Source organism: Nerophis ophidion, linkage group LG09 (assembly GCF_033978795.1).
Source record: "Nerophis ophidion isolate RoL-2023_Sa linkage group LG09, RoL_Noph_v1.0, whole genome shotgun sequence".
Classification (NCBI taxonomy): domain Eukaryota; kingdom Metazoa; phylum Chordata; class Actinopteri; order Syngnathiformes; family Syngnathidae; genus Nerophis; species Nerophis ophidion.
The window spans coordinates 23835731-23854442 of NC_084619.1; the positions used below are offsets into that span (position 1 = coordinate 23835731).

At 38.5% G+C, this 18712-nt stretch overlaps 2 protein-coding genes across 8 annotated transcripts in view; one reads left to right on the forward strand and one right to left on the reverse strand.

Moving 5' to 3' along the window:
- The window catches only part of LOC133559160 (interferon-induced, double-stranded RNA-activated protein kinase-like), a 28472-nt gene extending 14236 nt beyond the window's left edge, over nucleotides 1-14236 (forward strand). For 2 of the 3 annotated variants that reach the window (XM_061910613.1, XM_061910615.1), the window contains 9 exons: nucleotides 1438-1474; nucleotides 1576-1616; nucleotides 1692-1811; nucleotides 1915-2034; nucleotides 2100-2307; nucleotides 2385-2510; nucleotides 7026-7127; nucleotides 9910-9972; nucleotides 10081-14236. In XM_061910613.1, the coding sequence (XP_061766597.1) occupies nucleotides 1438-1474; nucleotides 1576-1616; nucleotides 1692-1811; nucleotides 1915-2034; nucleotides 2100-2307; nucleotides 2385-2510; nucleotides 7026-7127; nucleotides 9910-9972; nucleotides 10081-10209 (946 nt within the window). In that variant the 3' untranslated portion in view covers nucleotides 10210-14236. The remainder of the gene's footprint in view (nucleotides 1-1437; nucleotides 1475-1575; nucleotides 1617-1691; nucleotides 1812-1914; nucleotides 2035-2099; nucleotides 2308-2384; nucleotides 2511-7025; nucleotides 7128-9909; nucleotides 9973-10080) is intronic. The other variant, XM_061910614.1, reaches the window with a different exon arrangement.
- Nucleotides 1-18712, reverse strand: part of LOC133559158 (HEAT repeat-containing protein 5B-like) — an 82280-nt gene that overhangs the window by 10052 nt on the left and 53516 nt on the right. Inside the window, exons 36-37 of one of the 5 annotated variants that reach the window (XM_061910609.1) lie at nucleotides 15396-15460; nucleotides 15068-15152 (exon numbers count right to left, since the gene is read on the reverse strand). The exons of 2 other annotated variants lie outside the window; for them this stretch is intronic. In XM_061910609.1, the coding sequence (XP_061766593.1) occupies nucleotides 15108-15152; nucleotides 15396-15460 (110 nt within the window). In that variant the 3' untranslated portion in view covers nucleotides 15068-15107. Of the gene's footprint in view, nucleotides 1-15067; nucleotides 15153-15395; nucleotides 15461-15517; nucleotides 18711-18712 lie in introns of those variants that run through there. 2 more of the 5 variants (XM_061910607.1, XM_061910612.1) reach the window with 2 other exon arrangements.

Sequence of the window (18712 nt, forward strand, 5' to 3'; positions counted from 1 at the left end):
CGAACCTGCAACTCTCAAGTTGCTGGCACGGCCACTCTACCAACCGAGCTATGCCATCCCATGTTATCACTAAAACCTTAAATGTAATCTGAACACGAAAGTAAAGTACCACCCACCTCGAGAACGATGCGTGCAGCAGGCGTTTGCTGCAGGGTTGTTACCACTTCTCACGGTGAAAAATAGTCCTTTCTTGTCGGGAGAACAACTTGCTATGGCTTTGAACCTAATATGTTTCCATAAATTCGACTTTCCTTTGTTAATTTATGCTCGCTTGTGACTCACCAGTAGCAAGTAAACTGCAGCCAAGTTCCCCGCTACGGCACATTAAGTATTCACATTAATCGTCCGCTAAAAAAATTTGTACCGTTATTTAGGTATATATGTATGTAGATGTATATATATATATATATATATATATATGTATATACATATATACATATACATATATATATATACATATACATTTATATATATATATATATATATATACATATATATATATATATATATATATATATATATATATATACATATATATATATATATATATATACATATATATGTATATATATATACATCTACATATATATATATATATATACATATATATATATTTATATACAGTGGGGCAAAAAAGTATTTAGTCAGCCACTGATTGTGCAAGTTCTCCCACTTAAAATGATGACATAGGTCTGTAGTTTTCATCATAGGTACACTTCAACTGTGAGAGACAGAATGTGAAAAAAAAATCCAGGAATTCCCATTGTAGGAATTTGAAATAATTTATTTGTAAATTATGGTGGAAAATAAGTATTTGGTCAACCATTTAAAGCTCTCACTGATGGAAGGAGGTTTTGGCTCAAAATCTCACGATACATGGCCCCATTCATTTTTTCCTTAACACGGATCAATCGTCCTGTCCCCTTTGCAGAAAAACAGCCCCAAAGCATGATGTTTCCACCCCCATGCTTTTCACAATACGAAGGTCCTGAGTCGTCCTGGGTTCAATCCCGGGCTCGGGATCTTTCTGTGTGGAGTTTGCATGTTCTCCCAGTGACTGCGTGGGTTCCCTCCGGGTACTCCGGCTTCCTCCCACCTCCAAAAACATGAACCTGGGGATAGGTTGATTGGCAACCCTAAACTGGCCCTAGTGATGAGGTGGTGACTTGTCCAGGGTGTATGCACCCCGCCTTCCGCCCGATTGTAGCTGAGATAGGCACCAGCGCCCCCCATGACCCCAAAAGGGACAAGCGGTAGAAATGGATGGATGGATATATATGTATATATATGTATGTATATATATGTATGTATATATATGTATGTATATATATATATATATATATATATATATGTATATGTACATACATACACACAAAATTCACTATATATCTGGGTAAACATTACTTTTTTTATTGACACATTTCTTTTTACTTTTAGAATTGCAGCAAATTTTCCAGATAAGTGCCAACAAAAGGTAAATAAATGGAAATATCATGTAAAATGTAATTATTTGCAGTTGTTTGGGAAGTAGTTGCATCTGTGTGTCATCTTTATTCCATAACTGTATTATTTAAGGATGCGAAGAGCGCAAATGTCAAAGGGGACCATACCTCGAGGTATGTGAAGAAAAAATATTTTTGAAAAGATAAAATACATTTTGCGGCGACGACCTGTCCTATTCTCTGAAACAGGTTCATGAAGGATTTTGATGTGATAGAACACCTTGGCAATGGAGGCTTTGGACATGTTTTAAAGGCTAAACACAAGTTGGAGGGAAAGTACTATGCTGTGAAAGTGGTGTCTTATAAAGAGTAAGTCAAGTTCAGTTTGCTATTGCTGTTGTCTTTTTAATCGTTGCCTTCCGAGCAATATGGCAGGACTTCTTCAATTAACCCAAATTTTTATTTTGGTCAGTAACTCTCGGCGTGAGGTGTTGGCTCTATCAGAGTTTCAACACGACAACGTTGTGAGATACTACACATGTTGGTTGGAAGACGGTGCTTACCAGTCTTTCAGTGCAGGTGACTCTTCCTGGTGAGTTCCATTCAAGCATTTGTAAGGACAGTGTGCCGCAGGAAATTTTAACAACAGAGTTGCAGTCCCTTCTGTAGGTCTCCACCGAAGAAGTCCCTTCATATTCAGATGGAGTTGTGTGAAACCAAAACCCTCCGAATGTGGATAAATGATAAGAATGTAAAGAACGTGGAGCGTTCACAAAGAAGACAAGACAGCCTTGCCATTGCAAAGCAAATAGTGAGTGGCGTCGAGTACATTCATTCCAAAAAGTTTTTTCACAGAGACCTGAAGGTGAGTTTTCATTTAGCACAGCTGTCACAGAAGGAAGGCCCTTGTAAATTCTTATTTGTCTTTTCTTTAATGGTAAGCCTGCCAACATCTTGTTTGGGCCAGGAGAAGTCCTTAAGATTGGGGATTTTGGCCTTGTTGCTGACGACACGAGCAAAGAGAGAAGCGGATACTTGGGAACCGCGTCTTATATGGCGCCTGAGCAGGTGAGTTACCGGTATATCTTTGATTTATTTTTTCTCCTTTTTCCTCTTCATCAAATTTCACATACCTTACATTTTAATAAGCAGTGATTCCCAACCACTGTAAGAGATCATCAAGGTGTACCGTACCGTAAATGATTCATCTTACTTCATTGCACAGAAAATTATGAGTAATTTACTACAACAAATAACGTGTCTTTGTTCAGCTACAGTTTTTATTCCAGCGACATATAGATATGAAGGTCAAATCGTCTTTATAAACCTAGCTTTTTTTTGACACTGAATTTATGTTATTGAATTTTTTGCTTTGACAATTTTACTGAATAAAAAAATGAGTATGAGTAAAATGCTTGTTGAGTTCAGTAAAACACAGTGTTTTAAAATTCAGTTTATAAAAATTCAGTGTACAAAAATTCCATGCAAAAAACCCATTTTTATTCATTGCTTCAAAACTCAAGACCCACTTCTGGTAAATTATGACCAATTTGCAATGCGGGGTAAAGTTTGCAGTCACGTGACATGGATCCTCTGAAGCCAAAGAGGCAGTTTCTGCAACACTACAGCTGACCATGCTATCTGCTGTATGGGCTTGGATACCTTTTTCGGAACACTTTAATCATGTACAGGTTGCTTAGTATTAGTGAAACAATTTCCTAAGAGGCTTTAAAAAAGGATAAAAGCTGATCACACAATACAATACAGAAATTCACACAAAAATGACTGATAGAACGCCAAAAATTTAATGACAGACCACTTTTTACGAATAAGACAAGCACAATGTACATGGAAATAAAGAATGTGGGATTTACATTAACTATTAAAGCCCTACTGAAATGAGATTTTCTTATTTAAACGGGGATAGCAGGTCCATTTTATGTGTCATACTTGATCATTTCGCGATATTGCCATATTTTTGCTGAAAGGATTTAGTAGAGACATCGACGATAAAGTTTGCAACTTTTGGTCGCTAATAAAAAAGCCTTGCCTGCACCGGAAGTAGCAGACGATGTGCGCGTGACGTCACTGGTTGTAGGGCTCCTCAAATCCTCACATTGTTTACAATCTTGGCCACCAGCAGCTAGAGCGATTTGAGCGAGGATGATAGACTCGTGGAAGAGGATAATGAGAGTGAAGGACTAGTAAAAAAAAAAAAAGGCGAGCGCAGTGAGAGCGATTCAGATGTTTTTAGACATATTTAATAGGATGATTATGGAAAATCCCTTATCTGCCTATTGTTTTACTAGTGTTTTAGTGAGATTATATAGTACCTGAAAGTCGGAGGGGTGTGGCCACGGGTGTCCGCTAGTGTCTCTGAGGGAAGCCACGCAGCTGCAGCAGGACGCAAGCTCCGCTGATGTCTCCGGTAAGAGCCGATTTATTACCACAATTTTCTCACCGAAACTTGCCGGTTGACATGTGGTCGGAATCCATGTTCGCTTGACCGCTCTGTTCCATAGTAAAGCTTCACCTTCGGGAATATTAAACAAGGAAACATCGGCTGTGTTTGTGATGCTAAAGTCAGCTGCAGTGCACCGCTTCCTACCCCCATCTTTCTACCTTGAGTTCTCTATTATTAATTGAATAAATTGCAAGAGATTCAGCTACACAGATGTCCAGAATACTGTGTAATATGCGATTAAATCGGACGACTTTTAGCCGAGAGTGGTGCTGGGATAAAATGTTCGCTACAACCCGAGACGTCACGCGCACGCGTCATCATACCGTGACGTTTTCAACAGGATACTTTGCGGGAAATTTAAAATTGCAATTTAGTAAACTAAACCGGCCGTATTGGCATGTGTTGCAATGTTAATGTTTCATCATTGATATATAAACTATCAGACTGCATGGTCAGTAGTAGTGGGTTTCAGTAGGCCTTTAAGTTAGAACAATAAAACACTGAATATTAATGTTGCTCCTTTTTTACTTCAAACCACCTCCTCGATCTTACTTTTGCAATCAAGCAAAATGCAACAAACACAGTGAAACAAACGCAGAAGGTAAAAAAACACCAACATATTCGATACTACACCACTTTTCTGTATAACTTTGTTGTCGAAATCTGCTTCCGTGTCTGACCCTGACACTCGCGTCTCACGCTGGGTGCTCTGTAAACAAATCCCGCCCACTCTTGCCAACCTGGGGCCGCTGTTATGTAGTTCCTATGATTACCGCAATAACCCTTATGTCACGCAAAAGTGCAGATTGAAACCATTGGAATCATTTCTAAAGTTCAAGACTTAAAGGTCATTTGAAAAAAGTTATGCACATCATAGTGCCGGCTAAAGTTTCAATGTTATCGGTTCAGACAGGGCAACTGATATGGGTAGTGGAGGAAGATAAACAACTAAGTTAACTCTAAACATGTACTTAGATTTATTAAAAATGTGCCACAAAGCATGCTGGTAGCCAGCATCCCTCCCGTCGCTGGGACTCTACAAGTTTCTCCAGGATGCTTAACGGCACTCTTTTGGTAAAAAGTTGCTAATGTTATGTGTTAAGAGTTGATATAATAGTTGTTTATGATAGCTAACACTTATGTTTACAAGAGCTGTAGCAGTGTCAAAATATCATGGTACAATATTATCACTGTATTAAGGCATGGTATGATATTATTGTGGTATATGTCAAAAAAAAAAAAAAAGTGTATATCGTGTAAAATGAAGTGGCAGGAATTTTTAAGATAACACACTTACTGTAATTTAACACAAACATAATGCAAGAATGTTCAAAGCAAGCACAAAAAATTGTGCAGGAACATCTACTGTTTTAAGAACTTTTTTTTTAAACTTACATTTGAGTGTCTTTAAAGTGACAAAGTAAACATCCAATGTTCACTTTAGTGTCTTTCATCTTTTACCTTATGAGAACCTATTGAGAACAATATGACTTTTAATAATGTAAATACCTCACAAAATGACGTTTAACTTTGCTAGTTTCAAAAATGTTTCTGGGCGACGGTTTATGAGGAGGCGACTTGTCCAAGATGTACGCTGCCTTCATGACATCGGGAGAGACAAGAGGTTCAAAATGGATGCTTTATTGAGGATTGATCAAGTAGTTTTTCAGTAGTAGTAGTAGTTTTTATGGTGATTACACAGATCCAGGCTGTATCTGTGTTGGCTTGGAAGTGCTTGAGATGAAAGTGGCACACTTTGCAAAACGCAGACTTTCTTACCTCTGCTAAAGTGGTTGTATTTTGCAGGGGTTTGTTTATGTGTTTGTTACCAGCATAACTAATACCCTTATGGATAGATTTTGATGACATTTTCAGGAGATGTCCAAAAAAAACAATTCATCTCACCTTATGAACACACTTCACTCCCTACTTACGGTGTTCAACGCCCCCCACCATTCCGGCCCCACACTGCGCAGATGATTCTCGGAGATTTAGTGTATTTTGTACCCAACTTAGCTAAAGCGTCAAGAAAAAAACAAGACACCAGGTTTTTGTTTGATACCAACACGGCATTGTTGTGAAGACTTTGAAACCGAAAAACTGCGGTATCTAAAATACTGTTACACTTTTAATGTTTACTCTTATTCGTCCCAATAGTCGTTGTAGCAGTAGTACCGGTAGTTTCCCTATGCGTGTCCAGTCATTCTTATGTTTATTTACCTATTGCCGCCCAGTTTGAGTGGGCTGCACTCACACTAAACTCAGATATGAAGTCGGGGGCCACAAAATACGATTGTGCGGGCCGCGAGTTGGAAGCCCCTGGTTGAGACTGGAACTACTGCGGTAAGGCCACCATTTTTTGGACTTAATCTGAGAAATCAAATTGTGAAATAAATTGAAACCCTCAGCAGCACCGTACGGTGTGAGCTTTTTAATCGTATTTGCGACTTATAATAGGTTGTGACGGTTTTGGGGGGAAAAAAGTAGCACAGGTGCAAATACAGATTCTAACCCTTTCATCGCAGTTTGCCCCCAGTATAAATCCATCCAAAGTTGATCAAACTAGAGTAAAATGTCCGCCTATCTGTATAGCATGTTTGAAATGAACTTAAACCATAACCAAATGGACTGTGATTGTGAAAGTGATTAATGTGAAAGTGTCACTGATAACTCTGTGTGCGGTGCAGTGTTTTGTGTCCCTTCCTCCTCTTCCTCCTCCATGCACAGTGGGGAGGGAGGCTCCAGTGGCTCACACACGTCTCAAACACGAAATAAAAAAAGTCTTAGTTGGACGAACAAGATGTACAAGACTTTTTTTTCACCACCTCAAAACTTGACAAACTGCACTGCGCGCTCGTGACTACGAGGGTTAGTTAGTTTCAGTTTATTTTGACCATGCAATACAATTACGTTCAGTGTTATTAATGAAAGTGTGATATTTGTGACATTTCATATTGCTTTTACATTTTTTCTGTGCTTCAAAAAATGTTCTGTGCTGCTACTTTTTTTCCCTTTTAGTAGCACCGGTGCTACAAGTGAAACAGCCCTGCTCAGTAGAGTTGGTGACGACTGGTAATGCAATATACCATACCGACCATTGGCTTCTTTCTTTATGGCAGAAATACAAGAACATCTACGACCGGAAAGTGGACATATTTGCTTTGGGTCTCATTTTTTTCGAGCTCCTCTGGAAAATGATTACCATGAGTGAAAGGGAAAGGGTGAGTGTTGAAGTTGCAAGTACTGCGCTGTTTTGTCATCCTAAAATGTGACCTGACAAGGGAACCATGTGCTATGCCTGGGTCGCTACAAATGTTGCTGGATGATAAATTGTCCCACTACTACGAAGATAAACGATATTATTATCAGCATTAGTTTGAGAGCAAATTACCGTAAGCACTAATGCACAGGTGTCAAACTCAAGACACAGGGAATCTGGCCCGCTATATCGTTAAGGTAGCCCCCTATGTAATTTTAAGTTGGCTGCCACTTAAGTTGTTGTAGCCAGCTACATCATTTATGTGGCCTTCAGAAGACATGAACAAATGAAGAACTTTCTGGCTAAATATATTTGTTCTTTCTATTATGAAAGAAACAGGTACTACATGTATATGTTCAACACTATAACTGATCACAAAACAAGATGTTCCAAGCATTTTTATTTTTTTTTATTTATCAAAAATACATTTTCTTTTCACCTTGACTTACAATTTCAAAGCAAGCTATCAATCAGTCTGTTGGTACACAATCTAATAATCTAAAACTGCTACCTATGAAAAGTGTGTAACAAAGCTAGTATACATGTATTTTCATGTATATTCACTATTACAGGCGGCCTTCTGAGGGCAGCCATAATTGCGATGTGGCGCTCAGTAAAAAAAAAAAAATTGTTTGACACCCCTGCACTATGAGTGATTCAAGTAACCCTTTCAAAAATGCAACACATTTTTATTTGTCATTAGTAGTTTTTTTCATTGGAAGTAGGTCAATAAATTGTTATTATTCAAAATGAGTAAACAAATACTAAAAAAAAAAAATAGACTCTAAATCTCTGTTAACAAAAGTTGCACTCAATAGATATTGAAAATCTTGCATATGCTGTTTTTCCCTGAGTTGAGAAAAATGGGCCAGCTTTTTAATAAAAAATTTTGCCATCACTTTCCAACAAATTCTGCATATTGTCTTGTTCGTCCACATTGTTGGGCTCAGCTTTCTAATTTGGTTTGAATCCGAAATTTGACCAGCCCCAGGTCTACCATGTGTTAAAATGAAACTATTTCATTCAGAGGTTTATAAACAATGACAACTCCCAAAGAGACGTGTAAACGTTTCCATAGCAGCAGTTTTAAAGGGGAATATTATCACAATTTCAAAAGGGTTAAAAACATTAAAAATCAGTTCCCAGTGGCTTGTTGTATTTTTTGAAGGTTTTTTCAAAATTTTACCGGTCTCGGAATATCACTAAATAAAGCTTTAAAGTGCCTTATTTTCGCTCTATGCGAAGACACTGGCCATTTCCCTGTGACGTCACACAGTGCTGCCAATGTAAACAAACAATGGGAATACCACAGCAAGATATAGTGACATTAGCTCGGATTCAAACTCGGATTTCAGCGACTTAAGCGATTCAACAGATTACGCATGTATTGAAACAGATGGTTGGAGTATGAAAGTATTGGAGAAGAAACTGAAGCTATTGAGCGAATTCATAGTCATAGCATGGCCGAATAGCTGCGTTAGCATCGTCGGTAAAATGTGCGGACCAAACGATCAGGACTTTCGCATCTTTTGACACGGGAGCAACTTAAATCCGTCGATTGGTAAGTGTTTTTTTCGCATTAAATGTGGGTGGAAGGAAACGTAATATAGTTGCAAATGCATCTACAGGTTATCCATACATCTCTGTACCATGTCTGCTTTAGCACCGCCGGTAAATAGCATGTTAGCATCGATTAGCGTACCATGTTAGCATCGATTAGCTGGCAGTCAACATCAACGAAACTCACCTTTGTGATTTCGTTGACTATCGTTACAAATGCATCTGCAGGTTATCCATACATCTCTGTGCCATGTCTGCCTTAGCATTGCCGGTAAAATGTGGAGACACTCCGGCACATTCAATGGGGGTCTGGCGGCAGATTTCTTGCCACTTTCGCATCTTCGGGGCAGTGGTGCAACTTGAATCCCTCCCTGTTAGTGTTGTTACACCCTCCGACAACACACCGTCGAGGCATGATGTCTCCAAGGTTCCAAAAAATAGTCAAAAAAACGGAAAATAACAGCTGTGACCCGGTGTTTGTAATGGGTTGAAAATGAAAATGGCGGGTGTGTTACCTCGGCGACGTCACATTCTGATGTCATCGCCTCCAGCGCGATAAACAGAAAGGCGTTTAATCCGCCAAAATTCACCCATTTAGAGTTCGGAAATCGGTTAAAAAAATAGATGGTCTTTTTTCTGCACCATCAAGGTATATATTGACGCTTACATAGGTCTGGTGATAATGTTCCCCTTTAACAGAACTGGAGCACATGTCTTGATTAAAGTTGAACATGTAACTTTTTAACTCCGTTACACTTCATGATTTAACTCATCCAATCACCTTTCAGAAAGGCGTCTTGTTTTAGTCGTGATCTTGCTGTGTCGAAGAATGAGAAAAACGAGACTGAAAAATTGAAAGTGACATGTCTACTTTTCAGCAAGAAATCTACATCATATTGCAACATACTGCAAATGATTTAAACAAAACAGTACACTCATTATCACTATAAAAAAGTATGTGTACAAATTAGGGCCCTGCCTCTAGCAAGGAAGCTGTTACTCTCTGCAGTTCAGTTAACAAGCACATTATGGGAGGGAATAACATAGTCAGTGCCCACACAGGAAAGTACCTTTGCATGTGAATATAGGGTTTTGGTTGTGGTCATGGAATACCAACAATACTTGCAAGATGAGAGCTTAATTGGACATGTTCTTATTTCTCTCTGCCATTTCCTGGGTACCAGCTTTGGGATGATGTCAGAAATAAGATACTTCCTGCAGAGTTTGCACATCATTTCCCAGTAGAGGTAGAGTATGGCAACCATTTTCCATTTTATTTACAAGTACATCACTATCATGAATGACAGAGAAACTTTTATAACTGGATTTACAGTATGAACTATTTATTTTTTCAGGACCAAATGATTAAGGCGATGCTAAGTTTGAAACCAGAAGACCGGCCTGAAGCAAGTCAACTCAAGACCGAACTTGAGGCGTGTGCTCGTGTACTAACACTTAACGCTACCGACAGAAACACTGTCTAACGCACATTTTAATCGTCATGAATGGTGAGGTCGAAATTTTGCGCAGTGGGTTCCAATCTCGGCTCAGATGCCTCAGTGTGGATTTATCAGGTTCTTCCAGTGCTCGGTGGCTTTCTTTTCACATTATATCCATTTTAGGTTCTTTGGAGACTCTTAAGTTGTCCATAAGTATTAATGTGATTGCTTGTTTATGTGTCATGTGATCAGGGTCGGCCCAGGCTAAATTTGCAAACACGAATGAGGAATTATTTTGTCATGTGATTTGGCTGTCTCCATACGTTTCATATTGCCGTGATGACAGCCATGCTAATATTGGAACCATCTTCCTCGCGGTATCAGCATATTGAGAACGAAATAGGCACTGACACTACCCATAGCCACGTAGGTTTTATTTGTCGAAAATATATTTTGCTCTTTCAGTTGGATGACACATCGAAATACAGACTAACGGGGGTAATATATACCCGTTAGCCTATATGTGGATGTGTCATTGACTCGGCTAGCATGCTAAGTATTTATTGCATGAACATACTAGCTTTTATAGACAAGATCATAGACTGTATTGGACAATATAGTTCACATACAAATTGTCCATTTACATTTAATACAAGCAATAAGAACCCGCCTTCCGCCCGATTGTAGCTGAGATATGCACCAGCGCCCCCCGCGACCCCAAAGGGAATAAGCGGTAGAAAATGGATGGATGGATAATAAAAACATACAGGCTTTATTTACCTATCAAGGAGGAAGTTAGCAAGTTTGGCATCAGTTGAAAAAATCTTCTCCGCCTTCAATCGTCTTCATCTTTCAAAGGCATCTCCGATACAAATCCTTTTTTGTTCCTGGCTTTGTCATGAATGAGTTGAGAATCGTAACAACGTCTTTAGATTTACTGAAGTCTGACATGTTTAGTAACTTTACCAGTGGCAGTATCTAGAAACAAAGATGGCAGTGTGTAACAAGCAACCTGGATGTGACACACTCACAGACATTCTAATTGGTCAAACGATGGAGGGCGGGGCATCGAAATTAAAACATTAACAATATTTGGGGGCTGTAAGTCTTAAGTTTGAAATTAGCATATCCCGGCTGAACTACTGTTATCAGTTATAGAAGTATTTGAAAATATGATTCCGGCTTCCTCCCACCTCCAAAGACATGCGTCTGGGGATTGGTTGATTGGCAACACTAAATTGGCCCTAGTGTGTGAATGTGAGTGTGAATGTTGTCTGTCTATCTGTGTTGGCCCTGGGATGAGGTAACGACTTGTCCAGGGTCTAACCCGACTTCCACCCGATTGCAGCTGAGATAGTCTCCAACCACCCCCCTTGACTCCGAAAGGGACGAGCAGTAGAAAATGGATGGATGGATGAATTTATTAATGCCTTTTGACATATCAGGGCCACTTAATCATGACTCGACATGAAAATATTACATAGGGCACCTTAAAAAAAAGTTTTTTTTTCTATCACGCTGATACAGATTTAACAGAATACATTCCAAAAACCTTTCACTGATCTGCAGGGGTACATATGAACTATATGTTTGATGATTAAAAAGTCCTTGTGCTTTTAGAGATTACAGTCACAAAGTGAGGCGTTTTTTCAGCCTCTTAAAGGCATGCTTGATGTAATGTGGTTGTTGGAGACAACCACAGGGGGAAGGGCTTTCTGTATTGTAATAGAGCTTTTGTTGAGGCAATTTGTGTTTGACTTCGGCTTTTCCAGAGCATGGCTAGGTGGTACCCTCCTGAAATGTGGGCTGGGGGTAGCAGCGCTTTAAAATCCACAGGACAGCTGGGTGTGTGCATTTTATAAAGTTCAGTTATTCATATGTTATGTTAATCACATCTTTAAAAATCAAAAACCTAACTATGTTTTTTTACATGTGTTTTAAAAAGCTGGTTTCAACCGAATCCATGTAATTGTTTTTCAGTGCATGAATGCCAAGTGTGTGTGTATGGTGCGACAATGGGTTTCGGGTGGGATGGGGGGCCATGTGTATGGAAGCCAAGAATTTGTTGCCTCTCACCCAAGTCACCTGGTAATCAGTTCTAGCATTAATTTCAAGTTCATCACATTTTTTGCACATGCATTTTGAGTATTGCTGTGGCTAATAGAAGAAAATACAAACATGAAGTCAAACGCACGTGCATCTCTTGTCGAACTTCATGATATCCATTTGTTGGTTGCAAAATGTCGGGGAAAAAATGAAATACACTCAAAATATGAAAGAAATATGCTATTATCTTAACAACCCAGCTGTTGTTTCCTTTCAAACAAAACCAAAGTTAGCCCACCATATTTAAAAAAAAAACAACAAAAAAAACAAGGGTATATTTTTCTTTCTTTTTCTCAAGCTGCTCTACATTTCCTAGAGCATGCATGCCTCCCACCCACAGGTGGGTAGTAACGCGCTACATTTACTCAATTACATCTATTTGAATAACTTTTGAGATAAATTGTACTTCTAAAAGTAGTTTTAATGCAACATACTTTTACTTGAGTATATTTATAAAGAAGAAACGCTACTTTTACTCCGCTCCATTTATCTACATTCAGCTCGCTACTGATTTTTATCGATCTGTTTATGCATGCATTGTTTGTTTTGGTTTGTCAGACATACCTTCAAAGTAGGATCTATCACATGCCAGCGTTTCACCAATCAAATGCAGTCACTGGTGACGTTAGACTCCTTTTCACCAATCAAACAGAGCCAGGCGGTCACATGATTAACTGCACTTTTTTTTAATAAACCTTTATAAATTTCAACATTTACAAACAGTTGAAAATAACAATCAAAGTAAGTACAAAAACAGTATAAAAACCGTACAAAACAGCGCCAAGGGGTTGTAAATTCAAAGTAACTAAAACAGAATGTAAAAAAATATGTATTTATAAAATAAACAAAGTGCAAAGCCATAGGCTCACTCAATCTCAGAAAATAACTTAAATTTGGAACACAGCATCATCGTTTTCACAGCTTTTTGGTTGTTAGAGGTAGATTGTTTTAATGTAGAGTTCTAAATCTTTTTTAAAGGCACAAAAAACAGGTCGGTTATTGAAAAACTTACTTATATGAATATAAAACTTAGCCAATAGTATAATGAGGTTGCAAAGGTAAACTTCATTTAAAAAATTTTTTTCAATACAAATATATATTTAATATATATTGTTTTAGTTGCTTAAGAGATATGCTTGGCTCTGAATTTGTTCAATTTTATGTTTTTGTGCATTACTTGTTGCCGTCATCTTTAAACAAACAGGTTACTCATCAGTTACTCAGTACTTCAGTAGTTTTTTCACAACATACTTTCTACTTTTGCTGAAGTAAATATTTGGGTGACTACTCCTTACTTTTACTTGAGTAAAAAAATCTCTAAAGTAATAGTACTCTTACTTGAGTACAATTTCTGGCTACTCTACCCACCTCTGCTCCCACCTAAACCCACTGCCTTAACGCATTTATTCAGACATGAGTGTTGAATGAGAATCCAATATAGAAATACTGATGTTGATTTTGTCACACTGTCTTAAAAAGTGGTTGGTTTGGGAACATGATCTTTTTCTGAAAAATTAACTTTGTAACTATTTTTACTAACACTCATGACCGTGGGTTTAGGCGCTGTGATTTAATTCTTTATGCCAGAGTATGTAAGGAAAACTTTGTTTTGTTATTTGCAAGCAGTTTAATTCCAGAGGTTACAGAAGACAAACAACCCTTTTCCAACAGTGTTTTATGTAAACAATTAGGCAAAGGTTAATCTTTTATTATTATCCATGTGACCTATTACATTTGTGATTGAATAACAAATGAAACACATTGTTAGTTAAAGCCCCTTTTTGTTTTAATTTGTGCCCACATTCGCCATCTTATTATACATGTGTATTTTGGGGGGAAGAAAACATTTGTCTTCCGTTCACTTTCTTTAATGTTACACATTATTCTGTAACTTGCTTGTTGTAGTTTTTTTTCTTGTACTACGGGATTGAGCTGTGAGAAAATAAATGATAATTGGTTAAATGTTTTTGATGTGTTGTTTTTATTGTGCCTAACTGGCATGAATTGATTGACGTAGACCCCGACTTAAACAAGTTGAAAAACGTATTCGGGTGTGACCATTTAGTGGTCAATTGTACGGAATATGTACTGTACTGTGCAATCTACTAATAAAACTTTCAATCTATCAATCAATCAGCACATTTCATTGAACAATGACTTGAAAACACCGTGTAGGAGAGGGTGGGATTTGATATAAGCAGAAGTGTTTTGTTTTAACTGTCGCATCCAAATATGGTCACTTCCGGTTGTAAACGGAACAAAATAAACTGCAAGCCGCGCCTCCGTTCCTGACTGTGTATGTCTTCTTAAATTAAACCGACAGGGGGCACTGTGGGTCTGTCATTGGTGTGTTTTCAAAGGGAATAAAAAAGCCAGAAATGTGACGTTTAATCACCCCGTTGACACACGCTGGATCATTTGCATCATCTAACAAGTGTCAAATGCAGTCACCTGGCTCAGAATGTGTGGACTACAAAATGTAGGGTCACTGAAACGCTTCTTTTGTGAGCATACCGATAACATCCGTCACCAAACAGTGACCCATATATGGAACAAAAATAGCGAACTGTTGGTCACTGCCATGTTAGCCCATCTCATGTATTGTATTTTCGTACAAGGTTCTTAAAGGCCTGCTGAAATTAGATTTTCTTATTTAAACGGGGATAGCAGGTCCATTCTATGTGTCATACTTGATCATTTCGCGATATTGCCATATTTTTGCTGAAAGGATTTACTAGAGAACATCCACGATAAAGTTCGCAACTTTTGATCGCTAATAAAAAAGCCTTGCCTTTACCGGAAGTAGCAGACGATGACGTCACAAGGTTGAGGGCTCCTCACGTCCTCACATTGTTTTTAATGGGAGCCTCCAGCAGCAAGAGCTATTCGGACAGAGAAAACGACAATTTCCCCATTAATTTGAGCGAGGATGGAAGATTCGTGGATGATGATATTAATAGCAAAGGACTAGAAAAAATAAAATAAAATAAAAATAAAGTAAAAAAACAAAAGGTGAATGCATTGGGACGCATTCAGATGTTTTTAGACACATTTACTAGGATAATTCTGGGAAATCCCTTATCTTTCTATTGTGTTGCTAGTGTTTTAGTGAGATTAAATAGTACCTGATAGTCGGAGGGGTGTGTCCACGGGTGTCTTGACGCCAGTCTCTGAGGGAAGTCGACGGCAGCTGCATGGACGGCACAAGCTCAGCTGATCTCCGGTAATAGGCGACTTTTTACCACAATTTTCTCACCAAAACCTGCCGGTTGACAAGTGGTCGGGAACCATGTTCGCTTGACCGCTCTGATCCATAGTAAAGCTTCACCTCCGGGAATTTTAAACAAGGAAACACCGTGTGTTTGTGTGGCTAAAGGGTAAAGCTTCCCACTTCCATCTTTCTACTTTGACTTCTCCATTATTAATTGAACAAATTGCAAAAGATTCAGCAACACAGATGTCCAGAATACTGTGTAATTGCGCCATGAAAAGAGACGACTTTTAGCCGCAAATGGTGCTGTGCTAATATGTCCCCTGCAACCCGGGACGTCACGCGCACGCGTCATCATTCCGCAAAGTTTTCAACAAGAAACTCCACGGGAAATTTAAAATTGCAATTTAGTAAACTAAAAAGGCCGTATTGGCATGTGTTGCAATGTTAATATTTCATCATTGATATATAAACTATCAGACTGCGTGGTCAGTAGTAGTGAGTTTCAGTAGGCCTTTAAGCCAAAGATGACTCACTTGAGTAACAGGAGTGAGTATTTGGCACGGATCAGCATTGATTGATTAATTGAAACATATTCCGTACAATTGACACCCGAATAAGTTTTCAACTTGTTTAAGTCGGGGTCCACGTTAATCAATTCATGGCAAAGACATGAACTACAGCCATACATGGCGTTTGTGCTAACAGCCTGTTGACACTATAAGCACATTATGTAACGATATTTTACTTTTAAAATAAACATCCAGAAAGTAATTGAGGTCACAGGACTGTGCTTTGATTTTACCACCAGTCATATAATGAATATCAAATTTACAGACAAATGTGCATGCTTACTTTTGGCCTTCCTGCCTGCAGAGCATCTGAATAATACAACTTCCTGTGGACCAGATGTTCTCAACCTTTTTTCAGTGATGTACCCCCTGTGAATTTTTTTTTTTAATTCAAGTACCCCCTAATCAGAGCAAAGCCTTTTTGGTTGAAAAAAAGAGATAAAGAAGTAAAATACAGCACTATGTCATTAGTTTCTGTTTTATTAAATTGTATAACATTTGTAGTGGTCTTTCTTGAACTTTTTGGAAAAAAAAAGATATAAAAATAACTAAAAACTTGTTGAAAAATAAACAAGTAATTCAATTATAAATAAAGATTTCCACACATAGAAGTAATCATCAATTTAAAGTGCCCTCTTTGGGGATTGTAATAAAGATCCATCTGGATTCATGAACTTAATTGTAAACATTTCTTCACAAAAAAAAAAATCTATCATCAATATTTATGGAACATGTCCACAGAAAAAATCCAGCTGTCAAAACTGAATATTGCATTGTTGCATTTCCATCCATCCATTTTCTACCGCTTATTCCCTTTCGGGGTCGCGGGGGGCGCTGGCGCCTATCTCAGCTACAATCGGGCGGAAGGCGGGGTACACCCTGGACAAGTCGCCACCTCATCGCAGGGCCAACACAGATAGACAGACAACATTCACACTCACATTCACACACTAGGGCCAATTTAGTGTTGCCAATCAACCTATCCCCAGGTGCATGTCTTTGGAAGTGGGAGGAAGCCGGAGTACCCGGAGGGAACCCACGCATTCACGGGGAGAACATGCAAACTCCACACAGAAAGATCCCGAGCCTGGATTTGAACCCAGGACTGCAGGAACTTCGTATTGTGAGGCAGACGCACTAACCCCTCTGCCACCGTGAAGCCCTTGTTGCATTTCTTTTCACAGTTTATGAACTTACATTCATATTTTGTTGAAGTATTATTCAATAAATATATTTATAAAGGATTTTTGAATTGTTGCTATTTTTAGAATATTTTTTTTTTAAAATCTCACGTACCCCTTGGCACACCTTCGAGTACCCCCATTTAAGAACCACTGCTGTGGACCATGTCAATTGTGCATTACTGCAATTTTTTCAGCGGGGATAAGACATTTTCTGGTGTTCCCTCTGAATTACATCGCTATTGACAACTTGGTAATATGTATTCATATACCGGTATCTGTAAAATAATACATTACAATGCAATATATGTGTTATTCTCCATTGATGTAGCTAAGCTACAGGGGAAGCAATCCCCGGAAAATTGCATCAAGCTACACGGCAAATGTAGTTTAATACATCAAAGCTACAGCCGTGGTCAAAAGTTTACATACACTTGTAAGGAACATAATGTCATGGCTGTCTTGAGTTTCCAATAACTTCTACAACTCTTTATTTTTTTGTAATAGAGTGGTTGAAGCACATAATTGTTGGTAAAAAAAAACATTCATGAAGTTTGGTTCTTTTATTAATTGATTATGGGTCTACTGAAAATGTGACCAAATCTGCTGGGTGAAAAGTATACATACAGCAATGTTAATATTTGGTTACATGTCCCTTGGCAAGTTTCACTGCAATAAGGTGCTTTTGGTAGCCATCCACAAGCTTCTGGTTTAATTTTTGACCACTCCTCCTGACAAAATTGGTGCAGTTCAGCTAAATTTGTTGGTTTTCTGACATGGACTTGTTTCTTCAGTATTGCCCACATGTTTAAGTTAGAACTTTGGGAAGGCCATTCTAAAACCTTAATTCTAGCCTGATTTAGCCATCCCTTTACCACTTTTGACGTGTGTTTGGGGTCATTGTCCTGTTGGAACAACCAATTGCGCCCAAGACCCAACCTCTGGGCTGATGATTTTAGGTTGTCCTGAAGAATTTGGAGGTAATCCTCATTTTTCACTGTCCCGTTTACTCTCTGTAAAGCACCAGTCCCATTGGCAGCAAAAAAGGCCCAGAGCATAATACTACTGCCATCATGCTTGACGGTAGGTGTGGTGTTCCTGGGATTAAAGGCCTGACCTTTTCTCCTCCAAACATATTGATTGATTGATTGATTGAAACTTTTATTAGTAGATTGCACAGTACAGTACATATTCCATACAATTGACCACTAAATGGTAACATTTTAATACGTTTTTCAACTTGTTTAAGTCGAGGTCCACATAAATCAATTCATGGTAATTGCTGGGTATTGTGACCAAACAGCTTAATTTTTGTTTCATCTGAGATCACATGGACAAAGATAAAACCTTTTGGAGGAAAGTTCTGTGGTCAGATAAAAGAAAAATTGAGCTGTATATAAGCCGCTGACGACGACTCCTTTTTTCTTTTGATTCCTTTCACAGCTTCTCCATCTCTTCGTCTCCATTAACTCAATCCT